Here is a 15,833-nt window from a genome sequence, read left to right as displayed (position 1 = left end):
TTTAAATAAAATTCTATCGTGGAACCAACTAAGTATTTTTTGACATGATAAAACAAGGAGAATTACTTATACATATATACATAGATTTTTTCAAAAACATCGTGGAAGGTCGAAGGAAAGAGACGATGGGTTCGTCCAAGATATAGCTACATCAAGCAAGGTGAATGTTGTGACGTATAAGGAAGTTCAGGAGTTGGCGCTAGATAGGCGTAAATGGAAGGAGCTGCACCGACAAGAGCTGGGCTCTTAAATTAATGATGATGATATACATAGAAAATGTCACGCCTGTTTATGCCACTATTTTACGAAAAAGGCAAAAAAAATAGGATTTATAATACGCTGCGCGTGCGTCTATGAGCACCCGGATAACTTGCATATTGATTGAAGTGAATTTTTAAAGCGTTTATTTTCTCCATATTATCTGCATAGATGGAGAAAATAAACGCTTTAATAATATAGGTAATATTGATAGTGTTTTTTTGTGCATTTCAACTTTTTGAGTACCTACTATCTATACCGATTTTTCCGATCCGATTCGATATGTAGCTACTCGGATTAAAAATATACATTTTAATATTATATCTTTGGTGTATACTTTTTACATGCATGAAACAAAAACAGTATGATAACGCGCTACGAGTAGAATCTTCCAAGGAAACTGAACAATGGTTTACATTCAAACATATAATGATAAAGGCTTATGTTAATTTCTTTGTCCATCAAGGTAGAAAGTCAAATTGAGAACTGGCATTTAAAAATACAATGAACACAGAGTATCTGTAAAATATGAAAGTGTAAAATTAAAAAGAGAAGACAGTCCAAAAATAGAAAAAAAATAGTATGTATAATTTAGATATTTACCTACTTAGAATTTTTAAATAACTTTACTAAAAATATTTATAGTGAACTATTACATAACTCCCAGGTGGGCAATTCTGGAGGCCAATGTCCTTGACACGAGCTAGCAAAGCCAGCGCCGCGACGTTGCGGCAAAATCCCACCACTCACCTGATTCGGCGTCGCAGTTTCCGTCGTCATGTCGACCTCCACCGACGCCAGTCTACTCCTCTTCTTTCTTTTGTGACATGTACAACAGTCTACGAACGAGGACAGCGTAAAACTACCCTTGAATCAAACCGACATCGCCGAAATATCGATTTTGAACGTCCCACCACTCGCGTACAAAATAGCTCAATTCAAAGTCCTCACTAGCATTCTCGATCCGAAAACAGATTTGAATAAAGAACTAAAACTAAGATATCGATTAGGTTCTATATTCGAAATGAAACGCGCGGCTCGCGCTCCGCCATTTTCCTTCCGTATTCGAATTCCGTGATTGGACGTATCACAATAAGAGTTTTCTTTTGGAAAATGACAGCTAAAACTACGAAACACTAAGCAACAATTAAAGCTGAAATTATACACTGCTTTATAAATATCAATAGATACGTTTTAAACTGTTTAAATAATTGTTTTTCGTACAAGTTGTTGCGTTTGGTTGTTCACCACGGGGGTGTAGAAGAATTTTGCCGGCTCGGACAAGTGCGCTGGGTGGGGTGGCGCGCCGCTTCTGCGGCTGCGCGGGGGTGTGTCCATGTGTGCGTGATTTGCGTGTACCATTACCAGGTTGTGCTGACCCTCGCGTCCCTCTCTGTTCTAGTACTTCGACAGTACAATCAGTGGTGTCGATTCTCGGTAGTAGGGTTCAACATAGAGTGGTACAGTTGCATGTATTAATACAATCGATAATGTAGACTCAGATGGTAGGAAATATCAGACAGAGAGGGGCCTACGAAGCTTGGTACAGAATCGCACAGCAGACAATGCTGTTTATAGGCAAAAAGGCTATGCTAAAAAGTTAGGTGCGAAATAAGCCTGGCTTTTAAAATAGCCGACGAGGCCTTAGCTAGGGCTTATCATATCTTTATGGGTTAGATATGAGCGAACTATGTTGTATTTGAAATGCTATTACGTCGTGTCTCGCCGTCTCGTCGCAGATAAATACATGATCCCCCGGGGAGGACGAGGCGTTTGCCCTGTTATAATGATTTCAGGGAAATGGGAGTGTGCAGGATGAATCATTTTAGCTGGTCACTTGTCTTTGATAGTTTTATTTTAACCTCTCGATGGTTTAGGTCGTATGGTTTGTATTTGTAGTGCAATGAATACTACTTCATATTATAAAGCTGAAGTTTGTTTGTTTAATTGAATCCGCTAATGTCAGGCAGGAACTGACACTCGGATTTTTAAGGCCAGTAGGCTTCCTTCTATTCAGATGCACAAGGCAATTTCTGAGGGATGAAGGCTAAACAGGATGGAAGGATTGTGTGAAAGACGATATGGTTGCAAATAATGTTACTTTGAAATAACGTAAGATAGAAAGGTTTGGAAAAAAAAAGAGCACCGAGACAAGCAAGCGTGGTGATTAATGCTCAATCCTTCTCTGTGTGAGAGGAGGCCTGTGCCCAGCAGTGGGACGATAAATAGGCTGTAACTAACTAACTAACTAACCGAGACCCCAAAAAAGAATTGAGATTAAGACAGGCAAATGACGATTGTTAGTTATACTGTGAAAATACATACTATGTAAGTATACCTAGTTAGAGTTTAAGATTCATAGATTAAGGGAAGATATTTACAGTAGCTTTTTAGTGTACTTATCGCAAACAGACAAACCGATGCATGAAGAACTACGTTTCACAAAATCCAGTTATTATTTTGTGAACTCACATGATAGGTTGTCTAGACATAACTAAGTACCATATTGCTCTATAATTTAAAAGAACGAAGGAAAACAACACCGCATATAAAGTAAAACGACTTGGTATAGTCGGGACCATGGATTAGGTGATCACAGGATAAGAAACTTAAAGGATTCGCGGCTCTGTTATGCAGCGTCTTACCAAACGAGCGAATGCTTATTCTATCAATACCGATTAATTTTGCAAGTGCGACGGTACTTTAGGTTTGTCTTAATTAAAATAATTTGATATGGAAATGATGGAAAAACGCTGCTTATTTTGGGTGTTGTGCAAAATAAGTTTTATAACTATGCATTTTCTATTAAAAATGATACGACATGCTTCAAGTAAATGATTTCTGCTCATGTATTTTCCTCTTATTGCAAATCTGACTGAAAATACGATTGTATTATAACTGACAATAGTATAGGTAAGTCTGGAGAATTCTTGTATTACCTACATACATATAACTGAACGTCTCAGGAAATCTAGCAGGTTTCCGCTTCCAGTGCGTTTAATATTCCAAGGTGGAAGTTATGACTGTCCTCGGGATTTCCTTGCTGAATATTCAGAGGCACGTTGTCTACAAACCGTAGATACTACTCGCTTGAAATTCTACTGAAATTGTTCCTACCGTGCAACGATATTCCTAGACACGCGTGTTACTTACGTAGTTTTTTTCTAACCTCAAATTAAAAAAGTGGGCATACGAACTTAGTTTCTGCAACAATATTGTGTTAACAGTCAAAATATAAAATTTATGCTTTTTTTTTTTAAGAAAAAGGAAACAATAAGACAGTGCCTCACTTATCAAGTTTTGGTTTCCAATCAAATCTGTAGAAAAATAAAAATAAATTTGGTTTTCTCAATCCGTTTCTTTGTTTTAAAAAAATATAAAATAAAATAGGTTTTTACATGACCGCCAAGGTGGGTTGCGATTTTCATTAAATTGCCTAGCCTTTGTCAAAGCCCTAGGCACTCAAAAGTTAAAGGGTTAAAGTGGGAACTGAAGGACCCTTCAATAACCCCATTGACAATATCCATAGACTACAAACATGCATTGTTACGCTTTATAACACCCTCTTTATATTTTCAAGTGTATAGAAAAATTCTATACTTTCATTTTCATGTAAATCTAATAGTTTGTCAGGAAAAACTTACCTGTATTTCCAAAAGAAAGGGAAGTTCCCAAAATATTTGGGGGGGAAAAGGGGCGTTCCTACATAGTAATACTATTTTTTAATAAAAACAAAATTAAAGTGTACATACCTCCTACTGGCAGGCAAACAGAGTCTTGTTCTTATTTTGAAAACCCAACAGCAAAAAAGCCCTGGCCGTAATCCGGTAAACGTTTGAATAAAGAAAAAGAAATCACATTTATGTATTCTGGCAATATTCCATAATCACGAAGCTTACTTATTTTTATGAATGAAACAAAAATAGACTGTAATCATACATATAAGACGTGGTTATTATTACTCAGAATACAATTATGAGATTCGGAAAATTATATCCAAACAATTTATTTGTGGAACGTATTCTTTGAATTAAGAACAGTGAAGCGTAACAGCTGACTGTTTTCCCACGTAAGGGCGGCCACACACAGCCGGAATGTCTTCCTCAATTCAATTTCGTTATTAAAGAACCTGAACTCTGGTCTGGAGAACCCAGAATAATCATAAATCAGTTCGCTTCCTCTTCTTTCCTCTTAATACAGCTGAACTTAACATAAAGAATCTTATTCCAATTTTATGCGTTGACATAATTGAGAACTGTCCGAATTAGGGAATGTAAAGCTATAATATGTAGAAACATAGCTCTCTATTTTTTTGGGATTTTGAATACAAAACACACCTAATTAAAGAGCAATCTGAAAATGTTACATTCTGGAAAAATGCACGTGTTAGGTGAATTGATTTGTAGATGAAATCGTGCTTTCTTATTCTATCTCATAACCTGAATTCAGAAATTCATTCGGGGTGTATGATTCCGCCCTAAATAAGCGTCAAATAAGGGCGTTGTGCGACATTTTGGTATGGTTTGCTGCGAAGGGTATTGGTACCGAAATACGATATTCTATTGAAAGCAGTAGGGATTTGACCTTTATTTGTTCTTAGGGGAATCATTCGTAATTAGCTAGATATATTGGAGTTGATCGACCATAGCGAGCTTTGGGAACGTCAAAGTCAAAAAGTCTTTATTTTTCGGAGACCAAACTCCTTAATTACTAGTTCCTTAGTAGGGCTTAAGGAGAAGAACTGGTAACAATCTCCAACACTCTTTTTACCTATATAAATTTTAGGTTAGGTTGTGTAGCTCTAAAGAGGTTGAAAATGGAATCAACAACACAAAAATCCTGACTTGATCGTAATACCCTTCATGATTTCAATATTTTTGGGACTATATAAGACTAGTATGCTTTGTCTATTTGAAAGCTATCTCCATTATACCTATAAAATAAAGTCGGTGACCGCAAACTTATTACCTAGCGAGCACGACAAAACTTCACAAGACAAATGACAGACTGTCATGGCGTCTGACGCCGTGCGAACTTTATTTATATCATTTACATATAAATTCAGCTGTATCCCGACAACGTTGGGTTTTGATGTAAATAATAATTAGGTATTTCTTTTTGGATCGTATCCGTCTTACCACAAAAACTTTTAACGTCAGTTTAAGACTTGTCTAAAAAAATGTCAAATTATGACGTTGACATATGGTTCATTTTGCAGCCAAAAATTTTTTAGAAAAATGTAAAACAGGTGTTAAAGTTTTTGTAGTAAGGCCATATTAGTTTACAGGTCTTAATGAGTTTGGTCTTTTTAATTAGAGAGGGTGAAAATTTCATGAATTTGTTAAAACAACAGTAAGCCTACAATAATAACACCAAGATCGATTTATCGGCCAGGGGAGCTTTCCACTCTAAGGAGATCAACCAGCTTCGCAGGACATATTTTTAGCAATCCGACACGACTGGAGAGAGATCAGGCCCAGGACCGACATTTACGTGCTATCCGATGCACGGGTGTATCAATCACTCCAATCAATCAGCTTTCGGAATCCGGGCTGCTTCATTCAACATTATCTGAGACCATATTACCAACAACAGCGAGAACACAAATAAAATGAATCATAACACCCACAGCAAAATAGCAAAGCAAACAAATCAAATTGCGATACAATTACGAACAATTACCCATTAAAATGCCATAACAGTGATCTTCTATCCATCCATCATGGCTAATTCGTCATTCCCATAGAGAAATGGTGCAATCATGGGTTCTCATTCATGTTGTGAATAGAGTTCCGCATACCGGAGATGTAATTAAAAACCCTTTAAGTCTGTATTTAGATGCGGAATTTGTAGCTACTGAAATAGAATTTGTCTAGACATCGTATGAAGTAAGAGTTTGTTTGTTTGTATGTATGTAAAGAAAACTTGGGTAAATAATTAAAACTAATTAACTTTAGGACATATAGAATTTATTTAAAACGAAAAACAAATTGTTAGCAATATGTCATAGTTATGTCCAAATAGCATGATCATTTGCTTGTGTGAACTAGAAACATTTGTCATTCTCCGTGACCACTGCGGTCATCAATAATACTGACAGCTCTCGAAGCCGTCATTTGTCTTTATTTGTATGCAAAACTATCTATTGCTACTCTCATAAATTACTATGAAAACTCACAGAAAAATCGCAAAATATTTGGCACAACATTTTTGTGTAGCAGTTAGTATACAGCCATTAAAAAATGCTTAGCTAAAAATATTTACACCCATTACTCTCTTACAATTCAGAAACACATATTGATCGACAGCTAACATCCCAAAATCCGCACCTACGCGAAATAATGCTAAAATACACACAATAAACGTCACCAAAACTTATCGTATACGGAACCCAAAGAAAACATCTGCACAATATCGATCTTTCGATACATCGATCGATCGAGGCGCATCGCCGACCGATGCCGGCTACGGCCGAACGCGATGCACTAACACGCGTTAATTTTAGCCAGTCTTACACGCGATGTCAAAGATATCGTACGATTATCGCGTACAAAGTTTTTAACTAGGCTGAATAAAAAAAATACTTTGACGAAAACAAGTGACAGTGATTAGCGCGCGCATTTTTCATGTCTCGATGACAGTTGTAAAATTTAAAATAATCGCGCGTTCTAGAACACTTATTTAATCTGTGCTCAGTGATAAATATTGCTCCCAATTTACGGATTTAAATAGCTTTAATAAGAACATTGGAACGAAAAAAAAATGGCGCGTAAATGAAGAATGAACGGAAAGTGACGAGTGATCGTTCTTAAAACACGTTGATTAGCTTTACACGGAAAAGCGATGTTTTTCATCAACGTTTAGGTACTCGGAGTTATTTTTATGAGTGAAAATCCAACGTATTCTGTGTTTCGCGTACCAACAGAGTTGGTTCAGTAACGTTGTGGTCGCGGTTTCGAAAGTTTATTCCTATCGGTTACTCGGTCTTTAAAAACGATGTCTCGAAGTTCCATTCTTCTTTTTATATCGTCGTCTGTTTAGTGGTTGTGTGGTGAATTTTTATTGTTGTTTTAAAAAGTGCTTTTTCTATGTTTTATTTGGATTTTGCTCCGACTGTTCTTCGCGGAGTTTCTTCAATATCAGGTACGGATAATTTTGTTCTTGGGCCAGCTGTTTTAGTTACGCTTTTATGATTGTTTACATACGATTTGATGTGGAAGGTGAAGTTATGATATTATAAACTGCAGATGTAACTCGTTTTATCAACACTTTCCTTTGATTTGGTTTCAAAACGACAGCAGAGCTTTGTTAAGAAAACATACATTTTCACAAAATAAGTTTCAAATTAGCGCATTATTATATTTAGTTATTTTTGTCATAATTCAAAAATTAGAAAGCTTTTATAGTATTTTAATTTATTTAATATTAAATTTCGAATTCCATAACAAAAGAAAATGGAACGGAAAATGAAAATTGTACATAGCAAAGAAAAATAAAACACTCGCTTTCTCGCTTTTTGAAAATTCGCTCCAGATTTTTACGCTTTACTTCATGGGTTCATAAAGTATCAATATCATGCGAAATATCTTAGTAAATGGCTATGGAACGAGACAGGGCAATTAAACGCAATGTTAGTAGCACTTAGAATTTTAGTTACAGCATAAACTTAACGATCCCTACTTCCATTAATTAATTTTCATCTGTAACTACCTAAAGCTTTATAGGTTCGGTAATATTGGTTTACAAACCCACTTCTCACAGTGTATCTATATAATCTAGTAACATATTACTCGGAGATAGTCTAGCTTCCCAATAATAAACGAATTTTTCAAATCAATCCAGTAGGCGCGGGTCCGAAGGCTTTGGGGCACAAATGAACAAAAACAATGTTTGTCTTAACTAAATTAGTATAGATTACAGACTTTTTCAGTAGATCAGTAGTACCTCACACTTAAAATGTTTATAAGATTAAGTTTTACTCTTGTTTAGGTAATGAAGACAAAGCTCATCTATACTAATATTATAAAGAGGAAAACTTTGTTTGTTGGTTGTAATGGATAAACTCAAAAACTACTGGACCGATTTTAAATATTCTTTCACCATTAGAAAGCTATATTATCTGCGGTGCGGGCAATAGCTCCCACGGGACGCGAGTGAAGCAGCGGGAAAACGGCCAGTTTGTTTATAAAGAAGTAGGTAACCTCCTTGACACCTCATGGTAAACTCTGTAACATTATTTTCACACTCTCACTCTAGAACACTTTATTCTCACAGTTAATTTACTCCAAAAAACGTTATTCTTTTTCACTGTATATATATACGTAGAAGCATGTATACGATAAAGTATGCGAAACCAAATAGTTCGAGGCGTTAGAATTACATTTGTAAACATACGGTAACGTAGTCGGCCGAATGGCTGCGCGTGCGTCACTCACGATTTTTATCATTACTATCTTCCTGTTTAGTTTACGGTTTTGGTACACTTTACATAAGCAGGGCTAAGGGATCTGGTGTAATAAAGCTGTTATCGTATTTGACCTATTTATTGTGTAAAAGGTGCTCAAATTCATCATTGGTGATAGAAAGAATACAGCCAGTGTTATCACTATCACATTAACCTCATACAAATAATGTCAAATTCTTATCGTTAGTAAGTAAATCCACAGATACATAGAATAATATTAAGAACGGCCGATAGAGCACGTTCACACTAGAGAATTTTCCGCTCGAAATGTAGCAAAAAACGTACACGGGCTACAAAATCTGCAAATGTGAAAGTGCTGTTATCCTTTAACTTTTACATATCTGTAAAAGTGAATTACTTTTGCGTTTAATAAATAAAATTGTAGAAAGGAATTCCAAAAACTCTGTCTCCAAAATATCTAACATTATAATAATTACATAGGTTCTTAATTACTAGAAATAATGATAAATGAAGGCTCATTTAATAACTAGGTTTATTAAGTTCACAGACACCATGAACCTACACCAAAACCTAGATTATTAGCCATAAACCTCTATGGGGTTGCTAACCTTATGAAACAGTTTTATAGCCATGAACGTTACCTTTTATAACTAGAAATGGTTTAGAGCTACCTATTCTATTGTTTAATGAGTGTACTTTAAATAGTGGAAGAAATATGACGTAATTTTCTACGGCTTTTAAATACCACAGTTAACGTATAAAATCAAATCCTTATTCTATGTATGTTTGCCTGTTACTCTTTCACACAAAACTATTGAATAAGCAATAAGATATAGCTTTGCATCGGAAAAAAGGCTAGTTTTTATCCAAGTGCGAGAAATAGATCTCTCGGGATACAAGTGAAACTGCTAGTATTGGCTTCGAGAGAAACAGAGACGCTTAAAGCTATACGCTTTTATCTGGAAGATGAAAGTACATCGTTTTCGTGGGTTTAGTAAATTAATACTTCAATTTTCACGTTAATTAATATTTATGAAGAGTATGTAAAACAACCCTTTAAACTACTAAGTAAGACACCAAATTACATTTGTAACTCAAATTGTTTTAGCCCTTACACGAAGTTCAGTAATTTCTAAAATCAACCCACCGAAATTCTTACGTAGGTAATCATAAAATTAGACCATTGCATAATCAGAGGAATAAGGTCAGAACTGTTTTCACTTTTAAGTTCGTACGTTGCATTGTCAGTGTTAATTGGTCTGACACGGTCAGAATTGTAATGAGTCTGTCGGTACGTAAATCAATGTTTCTACATGTCTGCCTTAATTGATATAGGTTATGTATTTCGAATTCTTAAACATGTTAGTAGGTGAATAATGCACTAAATATGCATTTAAATATTGTACTAAAACAATTTTGAAACTTCAAAGTCCAATCCTACTGGTCTGATTTAAAAATTATTTCAGGCTAAGATAGCTCATTTATCAAGGAAGGCTATAACGCTTGCTTGAAGTAATTCCCTATGTGAAACCGCGGGCAGTAGCTAGTTCAAATTAAAATCTCTTTAAATGAATATGTATCTTTGAATTTTCCATAAACTACCTATTTGTAAAATTCTAAAATAACCGTAGGAACAGAGTAGCCAAATAAAGTAAACAAAATATCCCATATAGGTCACTCAGGTGAACAAACTCAATGCTACAGATGACCGGGGTCATTGAACTCCCAATCATCTTAAAATAAAGATACTTTTAGCTTCTCTTATAGTCTTAAAAATAAACAATATCACGCTTTTATTTTGAAGATGTTGGCAAGGTGAATTATGTACCTGTATTTTACCCAACTGTACCAAGATCACGACATTCCAAAATATCGTATCGCAAAAATATCGTATGAAAAGTCAAAATATGAAAATTGTACTGTTTTTCTCGAAAATATTTCGCCGTCATAACTTTCAGCAGCCAGACAAAACGATCTGAAAATCTTTGTGTAAAATTAAAAATACTGAAACGTTTCATTAACAAAGTTGTATGTTTATCTTTGTGAATATTTGTTTGTCCGTATTTCTGGATCATTTGGATGAGTCAATTTTGTTTACTAACGTTTTCTCACTTTTTCATTGTTATATGATTTTTACCTCTTCTATTCGGTTGACGTAATTTTGAACAAGTAAATTCAGCTGTTTTTCGTTACAAGTAAAAGAAAATTGTACTGTAATTGTATAACTGCAAAATTATATTAAATTCCCACATCATTTTTTGCGTGATAGAATAGATAATAACTAACTTCTACACAGACACACATCCAATATTCCTCGTTCGTAATATTAATGTAATGTAATTTAAGTATTAAAATACTCCTAGATTTTCTACCCAAAATACAGTAGCCTTAGCCTATAGGAGTAACAGTATCAATATGGATGGCCAATAAAACGAAACGCGTTTAGTTTCGTGTCGCAAGCGGTGTCAAGGTTGAGACACAAATAGCGTTTAGTGTCAGCCCTAGACAACAGGCGTATGGAGAATTCAAATACAGAAGGGAAAGAATGAATAACTTTGCTGCGGAGTTTATTTCACTATTTACTTTTTCTCGGCAAAAATATATAGGAACTGGTAAACTGCAACGCAATTTTACGTGCGGTCTTTTGTAAAATTGACTTTCAAAAAGCGCCCTAATTTGACTAAATTACTTTTTTTTCATCTTTTATGCTTGTCAGGATTTATGAATATAGGATAGACCCAAAAGATCTACCTCTATATAAAGGGGCACCTAGAGGATTAATTTCAGCCATAATTTAGAGACATTAACAGATTTTTTTTCTAAAACCTATTAACCTATTATTTTATACTTACTTCTAGTTCTTGAGATTAGTGCAAACAAACAAACCCTTCGGCTTTAAAATGATATAGATTTTTGTATAGACTAGTGTATTTTTGTATGTAGTGTTTTGTATAGAGTTTACATTCTGCAAACATTGCTTACATATGCCTAGTTCTCACCTGTTATATCGATATATGTTTCAGTCTATCTGTATTGATCTAGTTATGTAAGCTAGATTAATATTAAAGTTTCAATCCTAGTGCGTAAAGGCGTTGACATGTAGGTACATTGACATTTAAAAAAATCTTTCAGTGTTGGGATGCTACAGTATCTTCAAGAGAGCGGCTATATTTTAATAAAACTGCTAATCAATTACTTATTACTATAAAAAATATATTTTATTGCATTCCATATTGTAGTGTACCTACAACAGTTGTATATGTTATTTACGCGATATTTTATCCGGACACGGACAATAGTTCCCAGAGTCCAGGTGAAACCGCGGGAAACAACTAGTATAATATACAGTTGCAAGGTACTCTGTCATATAAAACAGTTAAGTATCGTTCTAAATTCCAATGCAGCCTATATTTATTATAACCGAATGACACAATATTCTGGCAGGCAGCCGCAAAACATATCTAACTGTTGGAACTATTAGATCGCTTCAGTATTTATTGGTATATTGTTTAGATATTATTACGATGAATTGCTCTGCCAATTTCATTATGAATCATCGGGAAATAACATCCGCCTAGCGTTTTCCTAACAACATTCAGGTTATCGGGTCAGTACAGCTAAAACTTCATATTATTTCATTCAAGATCTCTTCTATTTTAAGATTAGTTTAAATGACAACAGTAAATTCGATAAATATTATCATCTGCCTACCATAAACTGGGGTCGGTTTCCAGTTTAACTGAATACAACCGAATACAATATACTATGTAGTTACCAGTGTTGTAAAAAGTACTACTGTCTTCGTACCACCACAACACCACTGCTTAGAGACCAGTAGGTAACCGTATCCCTTCGTAATTACTTGTCAGACTTTTTGTCAAAGAAGCACAAAATTATAGCCGGGACACACGGCTTTCTTGGCTACATAGAAGGTCACCCATCCATAGGCCGACTGAGCAAAGCGCCACTTAACTTTCATTAGCCAAGCGGTACGGCTGTTAGTTACACCAGTCGAGTCATTTGTCTGTTAACCACGAATTCCTCTGTAATGATAAAACAAATGTCAGACATTAATATCTTGATTATGTTCACACCTCATCTGAATTTCAAGCGATGATATGACAATTGTTATCGTGTCACAATTAATTTTAATAAAATAAGGCTGTGTGTAAACTAAACTAACAAAGAATGAGAACTAGAACAAAATTATTATTTCGCAACATTGCTTCTCAGTAACCGTGAATCTTCTTTAGGTGGGTCGCCAAGCCCCTATTCATTTCTGGAAAAACAACATCATCCAAAAATTTGTTTACAATGAAAAAGTCCCTTTAGTTTAGATCATCATCCAAGATTTTTTTACATCATATGCAAAAGAACATGAATTAAAATAAAACAACCATAAAAAAGGTTTAGAAAAAAAAGTTGAAAGTGTTTTTTAACCTTTTTAATTACTCCTCGACCCTTTAATGTAAATAGCATTAAAACGTTCTATTGTCTTTCTTTCTAAAATAATTTAATTGATAGTGTTTAAATGAGCATGCACTGGTTTACACTCACCCTTAGAGCCACTTCTGGCACGTACACACTCGGTATCTACATCTAGGTGTCGAAGTCTAATCTTAGCTTCTCAGTTAGATCATCTATTCATCCAGGCAATTGACTTCAGCTCAACTCAAGTGTCACGGTCCAATTATCGTGCGGATCGCTGCTTAGCTAAAATAATAAAGATCAGATACTGATTTAGTATTAGTTGAAGGGTTTTCAAAATCTTCATTTTATTGATTGTCGTCATATTCACGTATGAAAGTCTAAATAAAACTACCTCATGCATCAAAATTCTGAAACATTCACCATCATACCACAAAAACTTTTAAACGTCTGTTAAAGACTTGTCTAAAAAAATTACAGATTATGACGTTGAAATAAGGTCCGTTTTGTAGCCACACTTTTTTTAGACAAGTGTTCATCAGATGTTTAAGTTTTTGTAATAAGGCTGTCACTGTATAAATTGGTTAAAAGCTGTTCAAATCCAAAGCAATTTTTATGTAGTTTAAAACAATAAAATTATTTGACAACCTACTCTTCCTCGATATTGGATATGGACTATCTAACATTGACATAATTTTTCAAATCGGTCCAGTTGTTTGGGGACTAGCACACTTTATTATACGGACAAATTCTTCTGCTTAATTAGTAGGCATAGATTTGTGAAAAAAGGCAACTTAGGAACATGTTTATGGCCTAAAAAGCTTTTCAATTAAGCGCACCGATAAATTGCAATTAAACGCTCTAAGTTATTTCGGTGCACCAAATCAAAATTAAGTAGGTAGTTACTCAAGTACACAAAACTCGTTATGAAAAGCAAACATCCTGTACAAATCGGTACAGAAAACGTTATGCTCGTATTAAGATTATACGAGTTTCTTCCTGTACTAAATGAGAACTTTATAGTGTACTTACTGAGAAATAATATGCTTGTAATGAGTATCATTTTATTTAGTGAAGTATAGTACCACATGATGACATGGTGGAATATTTTGAAACGTAACTACACTCATGCAAGCACAAAATTACTTCAATTTCTTACTAATGCGAAACTTATAAATGCGAAAGTAATGCTATATCGCGCTTTTACTGGCAAACTGCTGAACTGATGTAACAAATGAAAGGTATACAGATAGTCTAGGGCCTGAAAAATGACACATGTTGTCACTATGTGTTGTGTGGAAATAATTTCCATTGGAACAGATAATGCCTGATATTTCTACATTTTATTATTTTTAAATCGTGTTAGGTGATTGATACGTACATATTGTAGTTACTTGATAAATAAATACTGAATAGTCGGGCAAACAATATCTAATACCAATGAACTCAAAACATTTTTGCCTCATTGCCAGTCGTAAAATTTTCAAATCCAAAAACAATATAATAAGATGACGTCAAATATAATCATTGAATATATGTAATTGAACGTCTAAACATGATTTTATAGTCTTTTCATTGCACATACGTTTAATCTTAGTCATTCTACGTTTGGCCTGTTTGTGAATGAGGTTCATTGATACTGTGTATTTAAAATCGAATTAGAATAGAATATAATCAATTTTGTCTAGGTTGTAGAATAAGTTTTAGGTACATAGCTAGGTATGTATAGCTTCTCATCGATGTCAACTTTTGATACGAAAGTCACTCTGTCTGCCTATCTATTCGCCAAAATTGCTAAACCGATTTAACCACTTCACTGTCCACGATGTAGACACAATAGTTAAACAATCGGTGTATATCACATAATATGACTCATGGGACAGGGAAGTTATTTGAGTCCTAGCTGGTAAAAAGTTAGGTAATCTTAGAGCCGGGTAAAGGACAAAGACTAGTTTTTATCTGAGTGCGGAATGTGAAAATGGGTGGAAAAGAGAGGAACACCTAGTAACTTTAAAAACCGTAAATACATATAATAAAATATCTATTTAAAATGCCCACTTAGATTTAACTTAGGTAACAGATATCTCTAATTACCAAAGACAAATATTACAAACAAAAGGTGCAGTTAAACCTATAACAAGCTTAACCCAAGCAGTAACAATTAAACTAACCTTAACTGGCCCTTTGTTACGGTTATTACTATTACTTGCCGTATTTCTGTTTAATGCCGCCTATAGACTTGTATTTATGAGAAAATAGAGAGTAACTTTAGAAGTACTGAAGGTTGAAGGAGTTAAGTTACCCGGTTAATGGTTCAAAATCTTTATATGATGAATACAAATAATTTTTTTTGGGAAAAGATTGGTCACACATATAAATCATTTTTTTCTGGTATATTTTATACGAGCTCGAGGAACGCTTCGAGGCTACAAGGAAACAACTTCCCGCAGCTAAGTAAAAAGTAGCCTATGACCTCTCTTACTATGTCAAATACTTAATTATTACCATATGACTGTGCGAATTATTAAGTAGCTCCAATCCTTATTCTGACATGAAATTGACCTAAATATAGGAAGGCTAAATGTTTTATAGTTGATACAACACAGTGATCCTACCTTCTCTGATAAAATCATTCATCACTTTTAACAAGATAAAGTGGCCAATCCATCTACTGGGCATTGATGTTATTTTTACACCACAAATACCAACATACCTTGTTATA

General features: G+C 34.6%; 2 protein-coding genes across 3 annotated transcripts in view; one reads left to right on the top strand and one right to left on the bottom strand.

Moving 5' to 3' along the window:
• Window positions 1–1,547, bottom strand: part of LOC110372625 (ankyrin-2) — a 61,033-nt gene extending 59,486 nt beyond the window's left edge. The window contains exon 1 of the mRNA XM_064041786.1: window positions 1,009–1,547. Within this exon, the coding sequence (XP_063897856.1) occupies window positions 1,009–1,038 (30 nt within the window). The 5' untranslated portion in view covers window positions 1,039–1,547. The remainder of the gene's footprint in view (window positions 1–1,008) is intronic.
• A 5,212-nt stretch (window positions 1,548–6,759) lies between these two features.
• The window catches only part of LOC110372647 (uncharacterized), a 56,081-nt gene continuing 47,007 nt past the window's right edge, over window positions 6,760–15,833 (top strand). Inside the window, exon 1 of one of the 2 annotated variants that reach the window (XM_064041785.1) lies at window positions 6,760–7,401. The gene's annotated coding sequence lies outside the window, so the exon portion shown is untranslated. The remainder of the gene's footprint in view (window positions 7,402–15,833) is intronic. The other variant, XM_021329525.3, reaches the window with a different exon arrangement.

This window comes from Helicoverpa armigera, chromosome 26, assembly GCF_030705265.1.
Source record: "Helicoverpa armigera isolate CAAS_96S chromosome 26, ASM3070526v1, whole genome shotgun sequence".
Classification (NCBI taxonomy): domain Eukaryota; kingdom Metazoa; phylum Arthropoda; class Insecta; order Lepidoptera; family Noctuidae; genus Helicoverpa; species Helicoverpa armigera.
Note: the sequence above shows the minus strand (reverse complement) of the source record. Positions and strands in the feature narration are given on the sequence as shown.